The sequence below is a fragment of the Neurospora crassa genome, linkage group II (genome assembly GCF_000182925.2).
Source record: "Neurospora crassa OR74A linkage group II, whole genome shotgun sequence".
Classification (NCBI taxonomy): domain Eukaryota; kingdom Fungi; phylum Ascomycota; class Sordariomycetes; order Sordariales; family Sordariaceae; genus Neurospora; species Neurospora crassa.
Window position 1 is genome coordinate 2,591,397 of NC_026502.1, and position 20,125 is coordinate 2,611,521.

The 20,125-nt window shown below is 51.2% G+C and overlaps 4 protein-coding genes across 5 annotated transcripts; 3 read left to right on the forward strand and 1 right to left on the reverse strand.

The window, feature by feature from the left end:
• The first annotated feature begins 1,332 nt into the window (after positions 1–1,332).
• On the forward strand, positions 1,333–5,764 carry NCU01737 (hypothetical protein). Its single transcript, XM_952067.3, has 3 exons — positions 1,333–2,264; positions 2,336–4,107; positions 4,198–5,764. Exons 1-3 carry the CDS (start codon positions 1,955–1,957, stop codon positions 5,269–5,271), a joined length of 3,156 nt encoding a protein of 1,051 aa, XP_957160.2. The 5' UTR covers positions 1,333–1,954; the 3' UTR covers positions 5,272–5,764.
• A 1,633-nt stretch (positions 5,765–7,397) lies between these two features.
• On the forward strand, positions 7,398–10,418 carry NCU01735. 2 transcript variants are annotated; one of them, XM_011395196.1, is made up of 4 exons: positions 7,398–8,271; positions 8,351–8,394; positions 8,613–9,032; positions 9,097–10,418. In XM_011395196.1, the coding sequence occupies exons 3-4, from the start codon at positions 8,910–8,912 to the stop codon at positions 9,850–9,852; spliced, it is 879 nt and encodes a 292-aa protein (XP_011393498.1). In that variant the 5' UTR covers positions 7,398–8,271; positions 8,351–8,394; positions 8,613–8,909; the 3' UTR covers positions 9,853–10,418. The 2 variants fall into 2 exon arrangements, with proteins under 2 accessions (XP_011393498.1, XP_011393497.1); XM_011395195.1 differs by having other exon boundaries at positions 7,398–9,032.
• A 2,238-nt stretch (positions 10,419–12,656) lies between these two features.
• On the reverse strand, positions 12,657–13,111 carry NCU01734 (hypothetical protein; the record flags this gene model as incomplete). Its single annotated transcript, XM_011395194.1, has 2 exons — positions 12,657–12,876; positions 12,956–13,111. 2 exons carry the CDS (start codon positions 13,109–13,111, stop codon positions 12,682–12,684), a joined length of 351 nt encoding a protein of 116 aa, XP_011393496.1. The 3' UTR covers positions 12,657–12,681.
• A 3,421-nt stretch (positions 13,112–16,532) lies between these two features.
• Positions 16,533–20,060, forward strand: ve-1 (velvetA-like-1). Its single transcript, XM_952061.2, has 3 exons — positions 16,533–16,963; positions 17,162–17,466; positions 17,522–20,060. The coding sequence occupies exons 2-3, from the start codon at positions 17,301–17,303 to the stop codon at positions 19,018–19,020; spliced, it is 1,665 nt and encodes a 554-aa protein (XP_957154.1). The 5' UTR covers positions 16,533–16,963; positions 17,162–17,300; the 3' UTR covers positions 19,021–20,060.
• The last annotated feature ends 65 nt before the right edge of the window (positions 20,061–20,125 follow it).

Below are 20,125 nucleotides of genomic sequence, written 5' to 3' on the forward strand. Positions count from 1 at the left end.
TTTACCTCTAACCTTTGAGGGACGTTAGGGTATTGGCGTAGAGGTAGAGCTGCTAGACTAGGCTTTAGACGCTCCCCAAAAGGGGGCGCCAATAGCATAGTAAATGCATACCCACCAATTTGGGAAGCAATCTGACATGCAAATAGCAGCTATGTAGTTGCCCATATTGAAGGATTGCGGACGGCCAGCTGTAAGCATTTAAAGGATTTTACGCATCTTCAGGTGCATGCACGAGCAGGTGCCGGATGATGCTTGAGGGAGACAAATGAGAGTTTGAATAGGTGTCGTCGAAGATAGAGAAGGTCGGTGAAGACCGCGTGGCAGGCAGTACTAATTGTCAGCACCAACAAGACAACCGCGGCTTGACTCTTGAGAGTTCGTAACACAACACACGACGAGAGAGGCCAAGTCACGTCCACTTGAGTTTATATATACTCCTGTTCTCCAGCCAGCTATCGAACTGCACGAAGGCACAATCATGTCATCGAGCCAAACATACGCTTGGCGACGCAAAATATCCGATATGTCTGAGTATGGGGCAAAAAAAAAAAGTTATAGTCCTCATGCGTCTGAGAGGATTGAAGGACATCTCAAACCACAAACCTCGAGCCAAAACTAAAACTGGAGATAAGTACAGCTGGCAAAATCAACCACAGAACATGTAGGTACCAACCGAAGATCATCAAAATTCATACAACTAGTCGAGCAAAGATATTATTGAGCGCCATGGACCACTCTTGGGGAAAAGGGCGAGGATGATAGGAGAGTACCCTGGGTACCGAAAGTTAGGTAGGTACTTACCTCTAAGGTAGTAGTGTTACAAATGTCATTAGAGTTTAGGTCCGACCTACCGCCTGGATGACAGCATCAGGATCGCGCCTGAGCTGTACACATAGTGATATAGTAAGTTGGATAGTTCAAGTTGGATAACAGCTTCTTGTCTCTATGAGCAGCCCGCTCAACACAAGTAATCAAATGAAAGAATCAAGAAAAGAAAAAAAGGTGCGGTTCTTAAGAGAGGGGAACTGCCCCTGGAGCTGGAAGCGGGCTGCCCTGCTATTCCAGTCTTTGGCCTATACACACTACCTATAGTCCCCGCCTATACACATCGCGTGTAGTTAGCCCGAGGTACCAATGCCAGCGCACCCCAAACGCTAGAGGTAGGTACCTACCTACTACAGCTACCCTGGTGAGTCTCTCTGCCTGTGTGCATTTGAGGGCACGTCAACTCGAGAAAGGAAGGAACCGCCCCCGCAGCAGGCCCGGGCCAATCCATCCGTGGCCGCTCGTCGTTCCCCGCCACCGTCATTGGCCGTCTCCCGTACACCCAGCGTTGGACCTTCCGTCTCGTCATTGGACATCCCAATGTTGGACCTCCAAAGAATAATTCATCGCCGTCCGTTCTTTTCGCCAACACAGATGCCAAACACCACCAACACCAACACGCTGTCGCGCCCATTCCATTCGTTCGTTTCTTCTTTCCCATATCGACGCACGAGCTAGTATAAGTTAAGAGAGCGGCACCGCCCAAACGCCCTTTCAGTTTTCTCCCGCCGAGTCTGACACATCTCTCATCGAACGTCGTATCCACCTTTCCATCACGTCAATCAGCCGTCCGTGCAACTCCCTCCCAGCTCAACCCAGGTTGAGCCGTAGCAATATCGGCGACTTTACCAAATAGCTTCACGTACCTATCCTTACCAATACGCAAGTCCAAAACTCAGTCTGGCTCGCGGCAAAATCGGCTCTGATTTGCCTAACTTCAAGTCAACCACTCCGAGGCCGTTATACCGCGGTCTACAGCTTCCGGCCAAGTTCCCTCCGTTGACAAGAACGAACTCATAGCTTCGCTGGGAATCACATGGCCGAACAGGGAGTGTATTTATGACCGACCCGACCGATCGAACCACAAGTTATTGCCAGCATCCTCACAACATTGATACAAGACCCAAAGATGGCGCATAGTCAGAGTCCCCCGGCTTTGCTGTGGCAGATTCAGAATGCTAGGAACCATGCCGAGCAGATCGAATTCCTCCGCCAACTCAAGGATGGGGTCATCGGTGATGTCCGGGCCAAGGAGAAGTGGGTGAACCACGGAATACTACAGTTTCTCGTCCATCTGCTTCAACAAAAACCCACAGCGCGGTCGCCCTCTGGTTTGGGCAGTAAGGAGGCTTACGCGCCCATCAGCCAGACTACGGACTTGCCAGATGATGATCGTGTGCGGCTACTGGCTTTGCAGCTCATCGCTAGTTTTGCCAAAGGTACGATGTGTCTCCTTGAATTCACTGGATATTGCAAAGCGTCAGAAGCCTAATCGAGAGAGTTGTTACAGGTGGTCCTTCTTTCCTTACCCCTCTGAATGCCGTCGGAGCTGTTCCTGTTATTTTGACATATATTTGCCCGCACAAGAACCCCGCACAGCTTGTCTTGACCTCTCTGCGTGCTCTGAGCGACATGACAGAGGCTGCCAGTCTCTCGTCAAGAACTAGTATAGAGGATACGGCTGCACTGGCAAAGGCTCTGTTTGTACCTCGCTACATCGAGTCCTTGTGCGCCATCCTCGATGCGGAGTCTGCCTCTAGCATAGTACAAGAGCAGAAATGCCTGGTTGCGAATCTGATAAGTCGGTTGTGCAAGGAACCGCGGTATCAAGATATGCTTGCCGACGCCGGGGTCCTGGATGCCCTGGCTACCCTGCTTGCCAGCTTCGTGGTTGCCCGAGGAGAGGTCCTGCCGTTTACCCTGGACGCGCTAGAGAGGGAGGGCTTGGCTGCTGTAATACCACAGCCTGCTCCTCGAGGACTAAGTCTGGCCCTTATTTTGGAAGCGATATCTGTTTTAATAGCAGACTCCCGTTTCCGAACGGGTCTGCTGCTTTGTTCGCCGGCGATCATGGCAGTACTAACCAGTAGTGAGATCGGCGAAAGAAACTCTCAAATCTATCGTACATGGGAACTGCTTAAGAAAAGCGGCCTTACTCATGGTCGGCCAGTCGGTCGCTCTGCTCTCGACTACCTACTTCCGGCTGTTCCAGTTACGACGCCGCGATTTCTCTTGTCCCAACATCACCCATCATTCCCGTCTACGGGGAGGTCACTGGAGACGCCTGCAAAACACGGCCGGGCTACAACGAGGTTTACGACAGAGGATCAGGAATGGCTTGTTGGGGGTGGCGACACCGAAGAACCAGAGAGCCCGCTAATACCATGGTTGATCCACCTCATGCGATCTGGCACTAACGATCATGAGAAGGTCATGGCTGCATCCGTACTTGCATCGCTATTTAAGGGTGGCTTCACGAGCCCAGACCGAGAATTCTCCCTCAGCGTCCTTGTCGTTCCGGTTCTTTGCCGTTTACTAAAGCACTACGAAAAGGAGAGAGGCAAGAGCCTAGATGCCATTTTTGTCGATTCGGAGACTGCTACGGCATGGGTCATCTTGGAGCGGACACCAGCTGTCTTAGCCCGGCTTATTGCGGACAGCGTGTTCCTGCAGCAAGTTACGCGTGATAGCGGAGCACTGAAGCTGGCGTGCAAGCTGTTGAAGGATTCATATGAGCCCACGGCAATCCCATCGCCCCCTAGGCCCTGGACGCCGAATCCTGAAGAGAGACAGGACACTGGAGATGATAAATTTTCGACATGTCAGCTTGGGCCACCGGGTCAAGTCCCATTGTGTGCGCACAAAATCAGGATGAGAGAGAGCTCACTTAAACTCATAACATCCCTGGCCACATTCAAGGAAGAGTTCAGAAAAGAAATAGTTGAGCAAGACATACTACCAAGTGTTGCAGAGTCACTTTCCGAAACGCCACAGAAACCGACGCCGCCCAAGGAGAAGCCAAAAACGGAGGAGGATGTTACCGTTCCTATGCATCCCGCTGGTCATTCTCCCTATGGGCACAACCCAACTTCGGTATTGATCGCGGCATGTCACGCTGTAAGAACACTCGCACGATCGGTCAGCAATCTTCGAACAGTCCTGGACGACAACTGTGTCGCTATGCCCATTTTTAAGCTCTTGAAACACGTGGATATCGATGTTAAGATTGCAGCCTGCAGCGTGATCTGTAATCTGCTGACCGAGAGCAGCCCTATGCGTGATGTAAGTGGATATACCACTTTGTTTATTCAAAAGCTTGATTTCCCATCCATCCCCTCCCCCGGTATTAATAATCTACTAACAATAAGTTAGCCTTTGATTAAAGCTGGAGTCATCGGCGTGCTCTGTCTATACGCCAGATCTGACAATGCGGGACTGAGGCTCAATGCCTTGTGGGCACTCAAGCATCTCGTTCACATGACGGACAGAGATACCAAAAAAAAGTGCCTGGAAGAACTCGGGCCGGGGTGGCTTATTCAGTTGATATGCGACGATACGGAAGACGAAGCACTACATGCCCGAATTATGGGTGAACGTCGACCTTTAACAGGCGCGGATGAAGATGAAGTGATGGATACGGATGACGGCTACGCCGAAGCAACTGACGACGTATGGCAATGGCAAGCCGTACACCGGAAGGGACCTGGCTTCGATTCGACGCGCATGCGTGTTGCCGATGGTATGCTCAGGGCATTACGTGAAAGAGAATTTGATGAAGTTCGAAAGGCGCGTGAAGCCGATCTCGCGATCCAGGAACAAGGTCTCGACTTTATTCGCAATCTCATCGCCATCCCTCAGCAACCGGCCCAGGCGGAAATGATTGACTACCTCTTCAGTGAGCTAGGTCAAGACCGCCTCTTCGATATATTGGCGTCCAAGCTTCGGGTCAAGATTCTCCGTCCGTTTGCCAGGCGCCAGTCTTCCAGCTCGGGGACGCCTGGTGGCGGAGCAGGGCCAGGAGCATCAGGCCGCAATGTCAGCATCGACTCACGTGTGCTGTACCCGCAATCCAAAATCATCGTAGCGGTCATCTACTTTTTAACACATATCGCGGCGGGAATTCCTCGACACAGACAACTCGTGATCGCCCAAGAGGAGCTGCTCAAGCTGTTGGCCGGCCATTTCAACAACAAGGACGTGGATGTGCGGCGGTCATTGTGTCATCTGCTCAAGAACCTGGTATGGTGCGACGGTGCGGAGGACAGGCGGGGCAGGGATATGCGGGTGTTTGAACTTGAGAAGCTAGGGTTCCTGCAAAAGCTCGAAGGCCTGGAGCGGAATGATGCTGAGCTGGATGTCAGGGAGCGTGCCAAGGAGGCGGCTTCTAGCATCAAGGGGGAAGCGTGTGAGGGGCCCCAAGTACCACACGGCCGGGTAGATTACTAGGCGCAAGACACCCAAAAATTGGAAGAACTATGGCGCGAACTACCACAGGCAGCGAATTCGAGCTCTTCGGGTACTTGGGCGACCTAGTCAATCAGTTTGGGGTGTATCAGAGTCCTGAAAATACATGTAAGAGCCACCCGTGGGCTTCTGGTCACGGTATTAGTGAAAGTACATGAACGCCCCGGGAAGTTGAGGGAGACGAGACAGCAGGGTGGTTTATGCATAAGCGGAATGCAAGCAGCGCTTGATAGCATCTTTCGGAATTAACTTAGATAACAGTGGGAATGGGTTTGTTCATACTACAAAACAGGTGCAGAGTTTCTTGATTACTTCTGCTCGCCTGAAGCGTGAATGCCAGGAAGTTATTCGGAGGCTCGTCGGTTTACCTCGCAACACTATTTCTTCAGCTAGGTAAATAGGCAAGCTTCGAACAAAGTCTCATCTGGTAACATTAGCATCGAAATCGAACAAACTAGAACCACGTCCTTATGACCATGGAGATAAATGGTCTCGGACCATGTCAACAGCATATCCCCCCACCCCCACCATTTACGCGCCCTCCTTTTCATTGTTCCTCTTGTTTCTTGATTGTTTGTTTGTTTACGGGATACCGCATGCGTAAAGCTACGTCAACGACGCAAGCCTCGAAAACCTAGCTCAGCAATTACGTCCTGTACCATACCCGACATGGTAACACGAATGATGGAACAGAGGGTGTTTGAACAAGGTTGGCGGGCAACCTATTTCTTTGACCACTGGCACTGATGATGCTTCAAGGGCTCCAAGAGTTTCGAGGAAGGGGGTGAAGACCGTTCTTGATGTTATTGAAGGTGTGGTACATACTTATATTAACGTGCCGTCAAAGTGACATCCACGTAATATAAGGAGCTAGACGCAGATCCGTTAGATGCATGGCCCGGGCGATTGAGTCGGATGTGTCTCAGTCGAGTGTTAGTGCAGTGTGGCACTGGACTCGATAACGTGGAGACGTTTTGGGGTTAATCATGTTCGCCATTGATCACCATAGATATGAAGAGGAAGTACATATGATATCAAGACAGACCTAAGTACCCTCGCACGATATCATATCGTCCGCTCTCGATATTATTTCGAGCAAGAACCTCGAGTTACCTCTGAGGCCAACCCGACGATGTACGCAAGTATCGATGGCTCTTGTACCCCTTTCCCCTTTACATGACGTCAGCCATTGGAATCCTGTTCTTGTCTCTTTTGTTTTTGCCTTTGGGATTTTCGGGCTTGAAATGGGCAACTGAAATACTTTTCATTTGCAGACTGGACCATCTAGTGTAGAGGCAGACGCGAGAAGCCATCCATCAGACGTTGAACAAAGACCAGAAGGTGCTGGAAGTGTGGATTCTTCGACGTAAAAAGTGGGGATGAAGTGACGTTCGGCACTTCCTTCGGTGGGGTGATGACAAAAAACCGGGGCCGTTCGGGTCGAATGGAGTGCGGTGCCTGCGGCTCGGCGCGCAGGGCTGAAAATCTTGTCCTCGGCAAGGGTTGTTCGCCTTGGAACCTTGCAAATCCGTAACGGAGTCCACTGAGTGTGGAACTTTCTTTCCATTCCATCCGCCCGGGGGAATGTTGGGGCATGCTAACATGGCCCTATGGGTGAGGAGGGCTTCATCCTTTCCTTCTTACACTTTACCTTAGATGGTTTCCATGATCATGAAATGGAAAAACTGGATACCAAAGATGAGGAACAGTGACCCCTCGTGGTTTTCGCGATCCGAAGATGGGCATGGGTGTCAAAGATGTCTTGTCTTTATGGAATGGAACTTTCGGCTTCACACTAGAAGCTGGATTTGAAATCACGTTGGCAATATCGCGTGATCTTGCAAGATCCGTCGACCTCCAAGTTAATGTTCGTTCCATTACTCAACATTTTCGTCCTGCAGGTATTGGGTCGTGTTTTGACCCTCATGATGGGTTGATGGGAAGCTGCGATTCCGACCTTTCCGATGCGATGCCTGGCCGTGTCGACTGACACACTTCCTATGCGGGAGGGTGTGCCTTGGACGCAGGACGTCACCTCACCTCACTGTCGTCTGGTTCGAATGCTTTTAGGACATGACGGCAACGTTGATATGATGTTAGCGTCTGCCGGCATTTGGGTAACTTGCGGCAGCCACCCGCCGACCGGTCGACGATTACAGTACCACTTTCCCTCACACTTCGAACGTTGCATCCATCATGGTGATTCAACACTGCGGGCGTCCGATAGGCAAGGGCGCCAGGGTAGGTTGAGTGCAGTGCGGAACGACACGGAAGCCGCGGGAGTTTGATTTGAAGCTGAAGCTCGCTTGACCGGGCAGCAGCGACAACAACATCAACCGACGTCTTCGGCCCAATTTGAGTCCTCAGGACAACAAGGAAGGTACGTAAAGGCTGGCTTGAGGCTGTCACGATCTTTGTCCAAGTTTTACCATGACGGCCGACAATCATGAGCTCCTCCTGCCCCGATCGCGCTCCGAATATGCCCATGTCACTACCTAAGTAACCCCAACAAGAGGCCAGGGCAGCGGATTTTGAAGGGCTGGCCATCAATCAGTCACTTACACCAAAAATGCCGTATGCCAAGACAAGCCCTTGAAGACATCCTTCCCTTTTATCATGCAAGGAAACGCGATTATCGTACCAGTCCGTCATCGTCGTTGACAACAAAACAACATTGGTAAGGGAAAACTCTACTCCAGGTACCTAGGTACGCAAAGCCAAGGCGCAAGCAACCTGAGGGCACACACGGACAATTCTGGTCATCCAATGCAACGAAGAATAAGAGGAGAAAATGTGTGTGTTCTGCGGAGCAGATAGTCCGGCTTCGCTGTATCATTCCGTCACCACTCCCATCTCTTTCAACACCTAGACGTGCCACACAATGTTATCGCTGAGCAAAGCTACCTATGTACTGTATACTGGGGTAGATCGGCAGCTCGACAAGCCAATCGGCAGAACAAGCGAACTAGTGTCGCGAACAGCGTATGTTGGACGGCTCATGGAGTGGATTTGCGGTTGGGAGGTCAAAGAGCCTGAAGCTTATCTGGTCCTCCTTGTCCAGACTCGGTTGTTGTCTTCACCACCCTTGGTTGGTTGCAGGTACCGGTACGTCTTCCTTTCGCAGTTACGTACCTGACTACCACTTAAGAGCTACTACCCTATGGTAGAAGCTCGGTGCGCCGGCACGCCTGCTGTCGTCCCTCCTTCGTCCCTTCGCGTTGACGGGACAATGACGCCGGAAAACTCGGGTTTCGAGAACTTTCTGATTAAGCCTTCACAAACCAAGTGATGTGACTAATGTTATCTCCGGGCCCTGCAAGCAGATGTCATTCAAACATTCAAGAGAGGCCAGACCAGAAAGCACACATCTCTCCAGCCTGCATCTATAAAATACCAGTCTTGCCTACACCCGACCCAATACCTGTCAGTCCATCACCAGAGCATCAGCAACAACAGAGTTCGTACAACACTTCAACAACAGCATACACTCCTCACCAATTTTGGCCATCCTTACTAGGCAACGAGGAAATCGACGAGTTCTTTCGCTCCCGTCTAGTGTACGACATAGCATCAGCAACCGTTTTACCTAAGCGACCCGTAGAGGTATCATCGGAACCACAATGGCGATTTTACTCCCACGCAACGACGTCTTGAACGTCCATCCCGCTCCTCAGGGCCAGCATCTAAGTGTGCACGGTTCGGATTGGCTTTGGGCTGCTACTGCCCTCTTTGCATTTAACACAGTAAGTCTCATCTAATAGGACCTTCCTGATCATGTTCCTGGGCTGACTTATTTTTCCAAAATAGCTCGTCCTATTTGCTCTCAAATTTAAGGCCAGTCGCGGTGAACGCCTCTGGCATTACATCTGGATTGTCACCAACCTGGTGGCTACCTTCGCCTACTTTGCTATGGCGGCTAACCTCGCCTGGGATGTGGTCAGCCAAAGGAACCAGGTTCGTCAACATGGCCCTACCCGTCAGATCTTCTGGGCCAAGTATGTTCTATGGGTCGTCTCTTTCCCTGCGGCTATCCTCGCCATGGGCATTCTCTCCGGTGTCTCTTGGGCTACCATCGTTTTCAACATCTTCCTCTCTTGGATCTGGGTCATCGGTTACCTCGTCGCCGCCTATGTTCCTTCCAACTACAAGTGGGGTTTATTTGCCTTTGCCGCTCTTGCCCACATCTTCCTCGCTTTTGAGACCCTGTTCCGCGCCCGCAGCTCGGCTAACCGTGTTGGTATCAACCGCGATTACACGATGCTCTCTGGCTGGACCAACCTCCTGTGGCTCCTCTATCCCATTGCCTGGGGTGTCTCTGACGGCGGCAATGTCATTGGTGTCACCAAGAGCATGATCTTCTTCGGCATTCTCGACGTCCTCTTCATCACCACTCTCAGCTACGCCTTTGTCGTCCTCAGCCGCCGCTGGGACTACAGTCGCCTCAATATTGCCTTCACTCAGTACGGCCGCGTCCCCATCGCCGGTACTTATCCCGAGAAGCATGCCACCACCGATCCACACTCCGGCGTGACTGACCCTCACACTGCTGCTCCTGCCGTTTAAGCAACGCACTACTTCATAGGGTCATGATATGACCCATTTAGGTGTACGGTCTGGCCGCACAACTTATGATGAGCCTCTCCCAGCCTGCTCATCCTTGAATGGTTGAGCACCTAGGAATGGGAGACATTTCTACACGACTTTCTTACGACGACACGCCAATGTGCTTCTTTTCATGTCCGGTTACAGTTTAGGCTTGGTTACAGTGCACAACGATACCCTACATCCGCTCGTTTTTGTATTTTTACTTAGTAATTTGATGAAGGACGATAGAGGTCATGATTTGGGATGGATATACCACGAAAAGGCGGCCTGTTAGCTCCGGTGGAGGAAGGATGAGGTGAATGAAATTAGTCGATATCACTACGGAGTTGAGACGCATGGTGGGATGGCTGCTAATGTCGGGTATAATGGAGCAGATGGAGGAGGTATCCCATGCTATAGACAACTCTGTTAAATATTTAATAACATGATTCGTTTGAAAGAAAACTCATTGGTCAACGGGGAGACAGAAAGCTTTAGATAGGCGCTGGGAGCCTGGGAGACGTAGCTTAGGCGGCTTCGCTACGTCTACACTTGCGCTACAGATCTTCCAAGTTCATGATGTGGATGCCGTAAGGTATGACAGAGATGAGGAGGTGCAAAGAGGTATAGAATAAGTAGGAAAGACAAGTACACGGTAGCAGGCAGGCAAGTCAGATAAGAACTTTGATGCGTTTGTCTACATGATGGGTAGACTCACGGGGTGATGCCACCCTTGAGTCTTTTTTTTTTTTTTTTTTGCAGCTCACAGCTAATATCTCTCGACCTTTCTCACCAACAGGGACTTTACATAAGCGAGACCAGGCAGTGAGAAGAACGCTGAACGACTTTCTCATCAGTACCCAAACACCTCCACCAACCCGCAATCGTCGCACAACATGGATACCATCGGATGTAATGCTACGTTATCTGTCGCCTAGGTAACAGAAATAGACAACATACCTCGGCCGGAAGAATACCATACCATCAAAGCGGGAGTGGCATGATGAGTGAATGAAGAGCTATATGATTTTTTGGGTCAAGGTTGACGAAAGGTAGTCGGAGGGTACCCCTAGAAGTTGTTATGGGTGTCTGATGGAGTTACGAGTTGGGGAGGGTTTTTTTTTTAGAATGTTGAATACCGCGCCGTGGTCTCGTTGATCTTCTGATGTCCTTGTTTATGCCTGTAGACATCGTGAGTAGAGTTCTATGTCTGGCTCCAGAAAGAGCAATTGAGGTGCGATTCTGATGACTGCGTGAGGATGAGGAAAGGGGGACAGTAGGTAGACAAGAAAGTGACAACAATCTAGATCCTCCGGGTTCCCATATGGAAGCCATCGACGACCTAGTTAGTTCCCGTCCAATCATTTAGGTAACCTCACCGCAGCCTATATCTCCGTACGCAGCTTTGACTACCTATCCTCTCTTCTCACTCTTTGCTCAAACATTTCTAGTGACCCACCGGTGATGCAGACAAGCTATGCATGTACCCACGCACCCACCCTTGACGTCTACCCTGTTTCCTATAGATTGCCCAAAGCTCAGGCAGGGTCTAGTAGGTAGCCTTCAAAGGTCAAGAGCAAACAGCTTCCCACATTGTACCTGCAATTTATAGGTAGTATGTAGATACCTAAATACATATTTTCCCTTGTAGTGCCAACACACACACGGATAAACACACGTTGACAAACTCCAAGACGGCCAACCTCCGCCGCTGCGGGCGGGGAGAGTGTGGCCGACTGCACAGTTTGTCTTACATGACATGGAGATAGACGGGACACTTGGATGTATAGTGATGGGAGTGTACCTCTAGAGCTAGTATGTGGGCGCGAAGGTAGTTGAGGAGAGGTATGTATGTACCGTCTTTTACTGTGGTTATCCGTATCCAAAAGTCCGCGGTAAGTGGATTTGTTCTCAGGATTGGATAGAGGGGGGGGGATGGGTGATTCCGTGGTGGCAGCTAGAGTTAGTGAGAAGGTGTGCCGTTAGGGCATAGATGTAGGTATTTGGGCCTTTGGTTGCGGTCAGTAAGCTGTGACTTTGTTTCTTTGCTTGCAGCATTAGTTGCGCTTGAAATTGAAACTTCCATTAGTTGGTGTGGTGACACCTAACGGCCGGAACAAGACGTGTAGCCTACAAAGTGGACGATGGTCAGAGAGCGTCTTAGTGACTTCATTGTCATCACTGGGTTTGCTGACTTGCACTTTACCTGCTCTGGAAAAGTATGTACATCTATGTAGTGAATTCGAACAAGATGCATTATACCGTAAGCTCTAGCACCCCGTCCATTGCTTAGGTAACAAGCTTTCTCTCCTTCGGGTCCTTGGGACGACAATCTCGTGGTCGGATGCAAGCCACGACTTGAGGCTGGAACTGCAATGGGTTGACCGTCCTGTTTCTTTCCTGTGTCGTTCTGCCCCTGCGAATCACAAGACGCCCGAAAAATGTAGCGTAGTACCGATTACTGTCTCTTGACAAGATGTGATACGATCAATGAGAGGTTTGAAGCATATTTGAAGGGGCCTTGGTCAAGTCAATGAATGTGTGGGTTAACTTGGCTGAAGGAACAAACATACCTCTAGGTATAAATGGATGTACCATCTATCATAGGAGAAACCCACGCCACATTCGTGCAGTAACGGCTCAATGACGGTCTATGGTTGAACAAAGTGAGGATGTTGCCCTTGCCTAAAGAAATTCTTCATGCGTTTGTTTTGCAACCGAGACGGTTTCCGTGTTTGGTTTACAATGGGGTGGTTCAGGTCGACTGCTGTCGCTGTGTCTGTTGCTGGATAATCCATCCTTCGCTACTTACCTTGTATGCCATTCTGGGGTAGGGCAAATTCCATCGGCTTGGAAGTGTTGTTGGAAATACGTCCTGCTTTCCTGTTCTTTCTTCTTCTTCTTCTTCTTCTTCTTCTTCTTCTTCTTCTTCTTCTTCTTCTTCTTCTTCTTCTTCTTCTTCTTCTTCTTCTTCTTCTTCTTCTTTTGATTTTTCCTTTTGTCCTGCTGTGATCGTTAAGAAAACGTAAATGTGAAGTGAGAATGTAAAAGAGTCCGTCCTCGTTCAGGACACAAAAGGCACTGTGGGAACCACCACGCTTCCGGGCTTCTTGATTGATTCCTCACCGTCTACGTTCTGTGTTGAATATCGCAGGTATCGTGTGCTCCAAGCCATAGGCTTGGTGGCCTGCAGCACGCATAGTAGAGACGATTCGTACGTGAGTGGACAGGCACCCATCCTTTCCGCCCGTTAGATGATCCGGTATTGCTTTAAAGCCTTGTGAGGGCAGATAGTGCTGAGTAGCATCGTATTGTTGGAAGTCATAGCTCGAGTTCTTGCTGTAGACACTCTATTGAGCTTGCAGCCATGCTCCTTCCCTCGACTAACTTAGGTTACCATGCCGACTAGGTAGAAGCAGTAGATAAGAGAAGCGACTAAGAAACGAATGACATGCGGGCAGTATCGATTTCTCCAACCTTGTTGTATCAAGGCGTTCCCGTGCCAAATTTGTCCTGAATGACCTAATGTTTCGTTGCCCAGTGTACCCCACGAGCCCCAATGCACCTCATCCGGTGCATGCCATGACAATGCCTCGCCTTGCTTCTACATATCCCGGGCATCTGACACATACACATGCTGGAATTACCGACGCTGGAGATTCGGCGAGCGGGGTTTAGGTATGTTGATTGATGTACGTACATACATGGCCAGGTGCCCTGCGATTGATGTTCTTGTGATGCTGTCAGTAGGGTTTCATGCCCAAGCTCAGCACAGTGTAAAGTGGCACACTAGTCCGATAGAGATGATAGCCATGTCGATGCGACGATCCCAACTCCGGTTTTCTAATCAAGTGTATCGCTGCTTTAACGCACCAATGCATGTACGTCTGGGAAACGAAATTGACAAAGAGCCCGGCACCGAAAGGTACAGCAGAGAGAGAAGTAGATATCACCGATCCAGCGACCGAGTGAGTGGTGCTGGATATCCCGATGTTTTGGGTCACGAACCGGGATGACCCGTGATAAACATGGATCACAAAGTATTTCTCCATATATAAGGTTGCCAGTGGCATGTCAAAGACATCGATCGATACGAAGTTAGGCTTTGAGGTCACCTCCGCCAATCCTACCCTTCAGCTCTCAGACAGAAGCGCACGGCCGGTCGGGTGCAGCGGGCGACATAGAGGTACCATTCAAGACTGGTTTGTTCGTTAGTCTAGTTCTCCGGTCGTAGGTTGTTCAAGGGAGATCTGGAGCTCTTATTAGCCTCTATACTTAAAATAGAGAAACTGGCTTATATTTGAGGTGTCATGGGACGATAACCAGGAATGAAAACACTACGGAAGCCTCTTATACCTGTCCTGGTCTTCTCCCAAAGTCTTCAAAGGCTAGAACTCACAAGATACTAGTTTAGCACCCGTCCATGAGTCATCTACGTTATGGAGCGACCACCGTGCTGGTGAACAAAGCTCATGGGACCATCATTGACCATCTGAAAAATTATACCTTCACAATAGATTGTGAAGAATGAAAAGATAAGGAGCATTCTCGTTATGTTCGGTCATTGTCGCTGCTGTACACGTCTCCGTCCAAGGCAGGTCCTAGCCGACCGAACTGAATGTGGCATCACGGCGGGAGTTGTTCCCAAGTACCTGACCTGGGCCTTTCCAGCACTTGTACCAGAACACCAACTGCTTGGAGTTCGATCTGTTTGTTTTTTTTCCTTAGGTAATATTAATTTTTTTTTTTTTTTTTTTTTTCTTTCAAATCAGGTTGAAGCCAGCGCCTGAAACCAAAGGTAGACGGCTGGGTTTGACTCTCAGAACATGTTAAATACTCAACGAGACTGACACCGGCGCATCTAGATGCTGACGCTCCGAATAGTTCATAGCAGTGGCACAGACAGCCGCGCCCCGGAGCGCTGGGACGGCACTTACAGTATCCTCCGGTAAATCTCAGTTACCACCTTGACGTACCTTTGTGAAAATGCCTGCGACCATGGCCTCCACAGCACTTCTTCTGAATCTCTTCTTTTGACAGCTAGCTTCGCTTGGCAGATGGCTGTGTGACATGAGCACTGGCGAGGAAGACACGACGGAACAGAGCAGGCGACGGACGGGAAGTCGGTTGCAGTGGGCAACAGTCGTACACAAGAAAAAAAAAAAAAAAAAAAACGGCCGAAGTTGTCGAACCACAACAGACATTGCAAAAGCAACGGGCCAGAGCCACTGGGCCAGTGTTCCGCCCTCCCGTCCCTTGATAAACGTTCCCTGGCTGGCAATAGACGGAAAAGCGCAAAACCCGGCAAAATCTTACAAGTGGAAGTGCAATGCCCACGAATTAATAGTGTACATCGATGTACACTATGGCTGGGCGTTTCTTAGTGCAACTGGATCTGGAAGTTGAGGGTCTCTGTGTCATGGAAATGTCTTGCGGCAATAATCATGGAGTTATGACGGTTCCTCTTATAGCTCTGTCTACAGATCCATCACTGTCTCGACTCATTCCATGTCGGGTCCCGAGAGGGGCGATGGGGTCTTCGGGTCGCGGAAGTAGCTTCCTGCACAGCAAAAATGGAGACCACAGCAGACAAGCAATGGTTCGTGGAGGATCAACAGAGTCGTCGTCCAGGGGACCAGGAATGACCAGACCTGAGCCCCGGATCAAGAGCTGGTCCAATGGGAGGGAGGCCACCAAAACCGTCCGAGCGCCCTCCCGCTCCGAGTGTTGAGCTAAGGTTGTCGAGAGAAACAGCACTAAGCCCAGATGGGACAGAACTTTACTTGTCACCACTGCCCTGTGTATCCCATCCCTTCAACTAACTCGCCTTGGAGTGTTACACTCGAGTGCAAACCGTTGACAAACCGCCTGTCTGACTCTACACAAGGCACACTACCTACAGTGTCGAGAGACGGGAGTCTCGTCGAGTCCGTCGCTTGAGCAAAATGTCAAGAGAGGTAAGTGAGTGACGGAGAAGCGGACAAGGGGGGTGACTGATGACGGGGACCAGGCTCAGAGAGGGCAGGACGGGAGCCATGACGGTCCACTGCTGATGCAACCTCCCATGCATGGTCTAACCGTCTGTCACATTTTCCGTCCGCGCTCATTTCGCAGAGACCCCACTCTGAAGTCTCTAGCCCTCTTTAGTGCCTGGGACCCTTGTCGCGGACCAAGGCATTCCTCCCCTCCACGGAATCGTTTCTGTTTCTGTTTTTCTTTATCCTGTTCTATCCTCCCTTTCTGCTTTCACATACTGTCTGGCCGTCTGTTTGTTGCCTGAGAGCCTTCAGTTCGTTACCCGACCCACGACGGGGAGTAACGACAGGACGACCGGACGGGAGCTCAGATCCAGCCCTCCTCCAAAACGCCCAGACACCTACGTCCCCTGCCACCCGCATATGTACATGCCTAGCGTAGAGGTACCTACCCAGGCGGTACGAGTTGGACGGTGACAGTGCTACGGTCCTGGCTGCAGTCGAGTGGTCGCCCCAAAGGCTTGGAACAATACGTGGACGGCCGTTCCAGAGAGGTTCGCCGAGTTTGCGGGCAAGCGACCAATAGAAGTGGAAGCACCGGGCAGTCCCAAGGCGGTCTCCGCAGGCCCGTCTTCCACTGGGCTTCCCTTCTTCACACAGCTCATACCCGTCGCTCTGGTTTCTGGGAACTTTGGGTCCGTAGTGTACCTAGGTAGGTAGGTAGCGATAGCCTACCACGGTCACCCCCCCGGGCGCCCCCATTCCATCCGCCATCCACACACACACACCCGGACCCATCCACATCCATTCGTAGCCAATCCCTCAGCTCCCTCAGGCCCATCCGCCCACCCCCAATCCACTCCTGGCTGTCCCTGTTTTGTCTTGTCGGTAGCGCTTCCACTTCCTTACTCCCCCCTCGCTTCCCGTCCGTCGTTCAATCCTCGTCCGCCCCGTCGTCTTCTTTACTTCCTTCCATCCTTTTCTGCCTCTGTCCGACCCCGAAGCGACGAAGACGGCCTGCGTCAAAACCATCGACGCTTTCATCAACAAATCGACTTCGGCGTCAATCTGCCAGCAATTTGCTTTGCCTGGTTTCCCTGCCGCAAGGTCACAGGGTGAGTGGCAACTGCACGTCTTGCACGCCGATCGCATCGCATCAATCCAAGCGCTGCTGTCATGGGACTCACTTGCTGCGGCCCCGTCTTATCATTCCCTCGTGCAGCGCTTCAGCAAGTGCAGTCCCTTCTCTGCGCGTCCGAGATCGCGGCCGCATCACATTGGCGAATGATGACGCTGATGATGGCAATTTCTAGTTCAAGACCAAAGCCCCTCCCCGACGAGCTGGGCACTAGTCTCCCATCATCAGCCTTGTGGAATTGCGGAAAAGTAGAGCCATAAATCCGGAAACTGCCCAGGACCGCTGTGTTGCCATTTGGTTGTGAGGTGAACAGGATGGGTGCTCAGGTTATCGCCGCTGCCTCCAACGGCCTCTGTCATGACGATGAGCCCATAGCCTCGGTCAAAAGTCGCATAACAAGAAGCGGCCGAAAGCTATGGTATTCTCTGAGGGTTGTCCAAGAACCCCTGCGCGCGAGAGCGTGCGGTTCGGGTCCTAAATGTAAGTGCCAGAATCAAGATCGGCATCGCTCGCGCATCGTTAATACTTGTTCCAGCATCCGCCGACCGTCGCCCCGTGGACCCGCCTCCGGTCGTGGAGCTGCGCATCTTTGAGGGTGAATCTTTTGAGATGGCCCAGGAGAGGGATGTCACTTTTCAGTACAACGCCAACTTTTTCCTCTATGCCACGCTCGAGCACGCTCGTGTCATGGCCCAGGGTCGTCTGCAGACTCCTTCGGCCAACACACCGCCTGTGCTGACTGGCATGCCTGTCTCCGGCATGGCTTATCTTGACCGACCCAAGTTGGCCGGCTACTTCTTGTTCCCCGATCTGTCGGTTCGCCACGAGGGTCGCTATAAACTGACATTCAACCTGTACGAAGAGACCAAGGAGGACAAGGACAAAGATCCCGAAGAACCCAATGCCCCCCCGGACGGCTCGCCAGGATCCTTCGACTTCCGAATGGACATCAAGTCGCATGATTTTGTTGTCTACAGCGCCAAAAAGTTTCCAGGATTGACCGAGAGCACGCCCCTCAGCCGTACCGTCGCCGAACAGGGATGTCGCGTTCGTATCAGGCGTGATGTGAGGATGAGACGCCGCGATGGAAAAGGCAACAGTGGTGGTAACGACTATGAGAATGGCGAGGAGGAATACCGGAGGGCCAGGAGAACCGCCACACCTGATACTGCAAAGCAGGAAGCTTACCGGCAAAGATCGATGAGCGGAAGCACCGAGAGGACGCCCTACTCTTCTATCAGCGATCCTCAACGCCGGCCTTCGATGGCTGACTACCCACCTCAATACGCTGCTCAGACACCGACATCCGGAGGCCATCTGGGTTTCTTGGGCGGGAACACGCATCATCAGTATCCCGCTCAACCACCACCACAAAGCTTCGCCCAACCGCACTCGGTTCCCCCTTCACCCGTCTACCCCACGAGCCAACGGGCGCCTTATCAACACCAGCCGTCTTCCTACCCTCCGCCACCACCGCCCCATCAGCCGATATTCCAGTCCGAGCATCACACATCACGGACCTATGCGCCCATCAATCCTGCCTCTCGTCACGATAGCATCCACCAAAGTACAAAGCAATACACACTCCCGCCCCTCAGTGAGGCCGTCTCGCCTACTCAGCCGCATCACCAGCACCCTTCCATCGCTCCTCACAGGTTACCTGTAACTGCTCTACCTCCTCTGCAAGTCGACCGCTTTTCCTCAGCCAGCCACAACCAGCATCCAATGGTCAGCCCCAGCAACATGGCTGCTCCGCCTTACCCTCGTGCCTATTCCGTCAGCAACAGCGGCGGTCTCACAAGTGCTGGCGGCTACAACCAGCTTCCGCCGCCACCTCCTCCGCCTCCGCAGGTTGCTGGCTCGAAACGCGCACACGATCAGACGTTCAGGGCTGATCCTGAAATGAGGCGGTACCAGGACGGGGCGCGCGAGCGGGAGTCTGTGGACGACAAGGAGCCGCCGCTTTGCACGTTCAAGTATAGACGTGCTGACGGCAGCGTCGAGTGTAAGCAGGCAGATATTGGCGGGTATTGAGGTTGATCATTTTTACACGACGGTTATGTTCTTTGTGGGATTTCTTGTTAATGGTCGATCAAGTGGCTTTCCGGAGCACTGACACTGAGCGAGTTCCACGCGCACAGTAACAAGTTTCTTCTTAATGGCTTGATGGGGTTGTTGCTGCTGAGCTAGGTGTTGAGGCGTTTGATCGGCTGAGGCGCCGGGGCCATGAGTGCCCTTGTCCCAAATTTGGCTTCGGGTTCGATTTTTAAATAATGGTTGCCCACTCGGTGCGGGCTCATTCGTGCAAAGTCTGTCTTGATTTCTTTTCGTCATCTGTCTGTCCAGTCTGTCAGTTTGTGGTACCCTTTTCTTGTCTCTTCTTGACTACCGACCATCGCACAAAAATGTCCCTACTTGTTTGGATTAGGGTTTGGGGTTTGAATGTCGTTGAATGCTGTATGAGTTTGGCTACACACGTGCTCAGGGCATACGTGGCCCACAGAGACGCATTGAGGCATGCACGCATATACTTGGTATTTGCAGAGGTTGGATGCTGAGGATCTTGGCTGCACATATACCACCAAGAAAACAGCCAGACATTACCGCTACATAGGTTCCTTCTTGACGATTCTCTCTTCTTCTATCTCATGTTCTCTTTTTCGATTTTTTTCCCTCTTTTTTATTTACCTTTTTCTTCTGTTTACATACTTGTTCAGATCATAAATCGGGTTTTCACAAGGTGCGCGGGATCCAATCGGAATGGTTACCAGTTAAGTCGTATGGAACGCCAAGAAGATAGGGATTCAAGGTTTCCAGTTTAAGATGAAAATGCCGGACCTACTGTAGAACTTCGGGAAACTCAGAATGGCACTGCAGGGTTGAAAGTGGCTAGTGATCATGTTTCTGCCTGCCTAGGTATGGACAACTGCAACACGACCGGCATAACCCCCGCCAAGCGTCCTATAAGCCAACCTCAGAGAGCCCTTTGAAGTTTTCTCTCGAGCATCTACGATATGGCACAGTGATCGGCCTGGCATAATCAGGTTAATGGTAAATTGAATGCCAGTCCATCCCTCCAAATATAACCATGTGATGCGAAGCATAGCAAATAGCCCGTGAACAGACCACGTTTCTTCGA

Bases quoted from the DNA above. Each gene is read 5' to 3' on its own strand.
- NCU01737 (XM_952067.3), top strand. From the start codon at position 1,955: ATGGCGCATAGTCAGAGTCCCCCGGCTTTGCTGTGGCAGATTCAGAAT. The intron at 2,265-2,335 runs GTACGATGTGTC...GAGTTGTTACAG, and splicing joins CATCGCTAGTTTTGCCAAAG to GTGGTCCTTCTTTCCTTACC. The intron at 4,108-4,197 runs GTAAGTGGATAT...ACAATAAGTTAG, and splicing joins AGAGCAGCCCTATGCGTGAT to CCTTTGATTAAAGCTGGAGT.
- NCU01735 (XM_011395195.1), top strand. From the start codon at position 8,910: ATGGCGATTTTACTCCCACGCAACGACGTCTTGAACGTCCATCCCGCT. The intron at 9,033-9,096 runs GTAAGTCTCATC...TTTCCAAAATAG, and splicing joins CCCTCTTTGCATTTAACACA to CTCGTCCTATTTGCTCTCAA.
- ve-1 (XM_952061.2), top strand. From the start codon at position 17,301: ATGGGTGCTCAGGTTATCGCCGCTGCCTCCAACGGCCTCTGTCATGAC. The intron at 17,467-17,521 runs GTAAGTGCCAGA...TACTTGTTCCAG, and splicing joins GTGCGGTTCGGGTCCTAAAT to CATCCGCCGACCGTCGCCCC.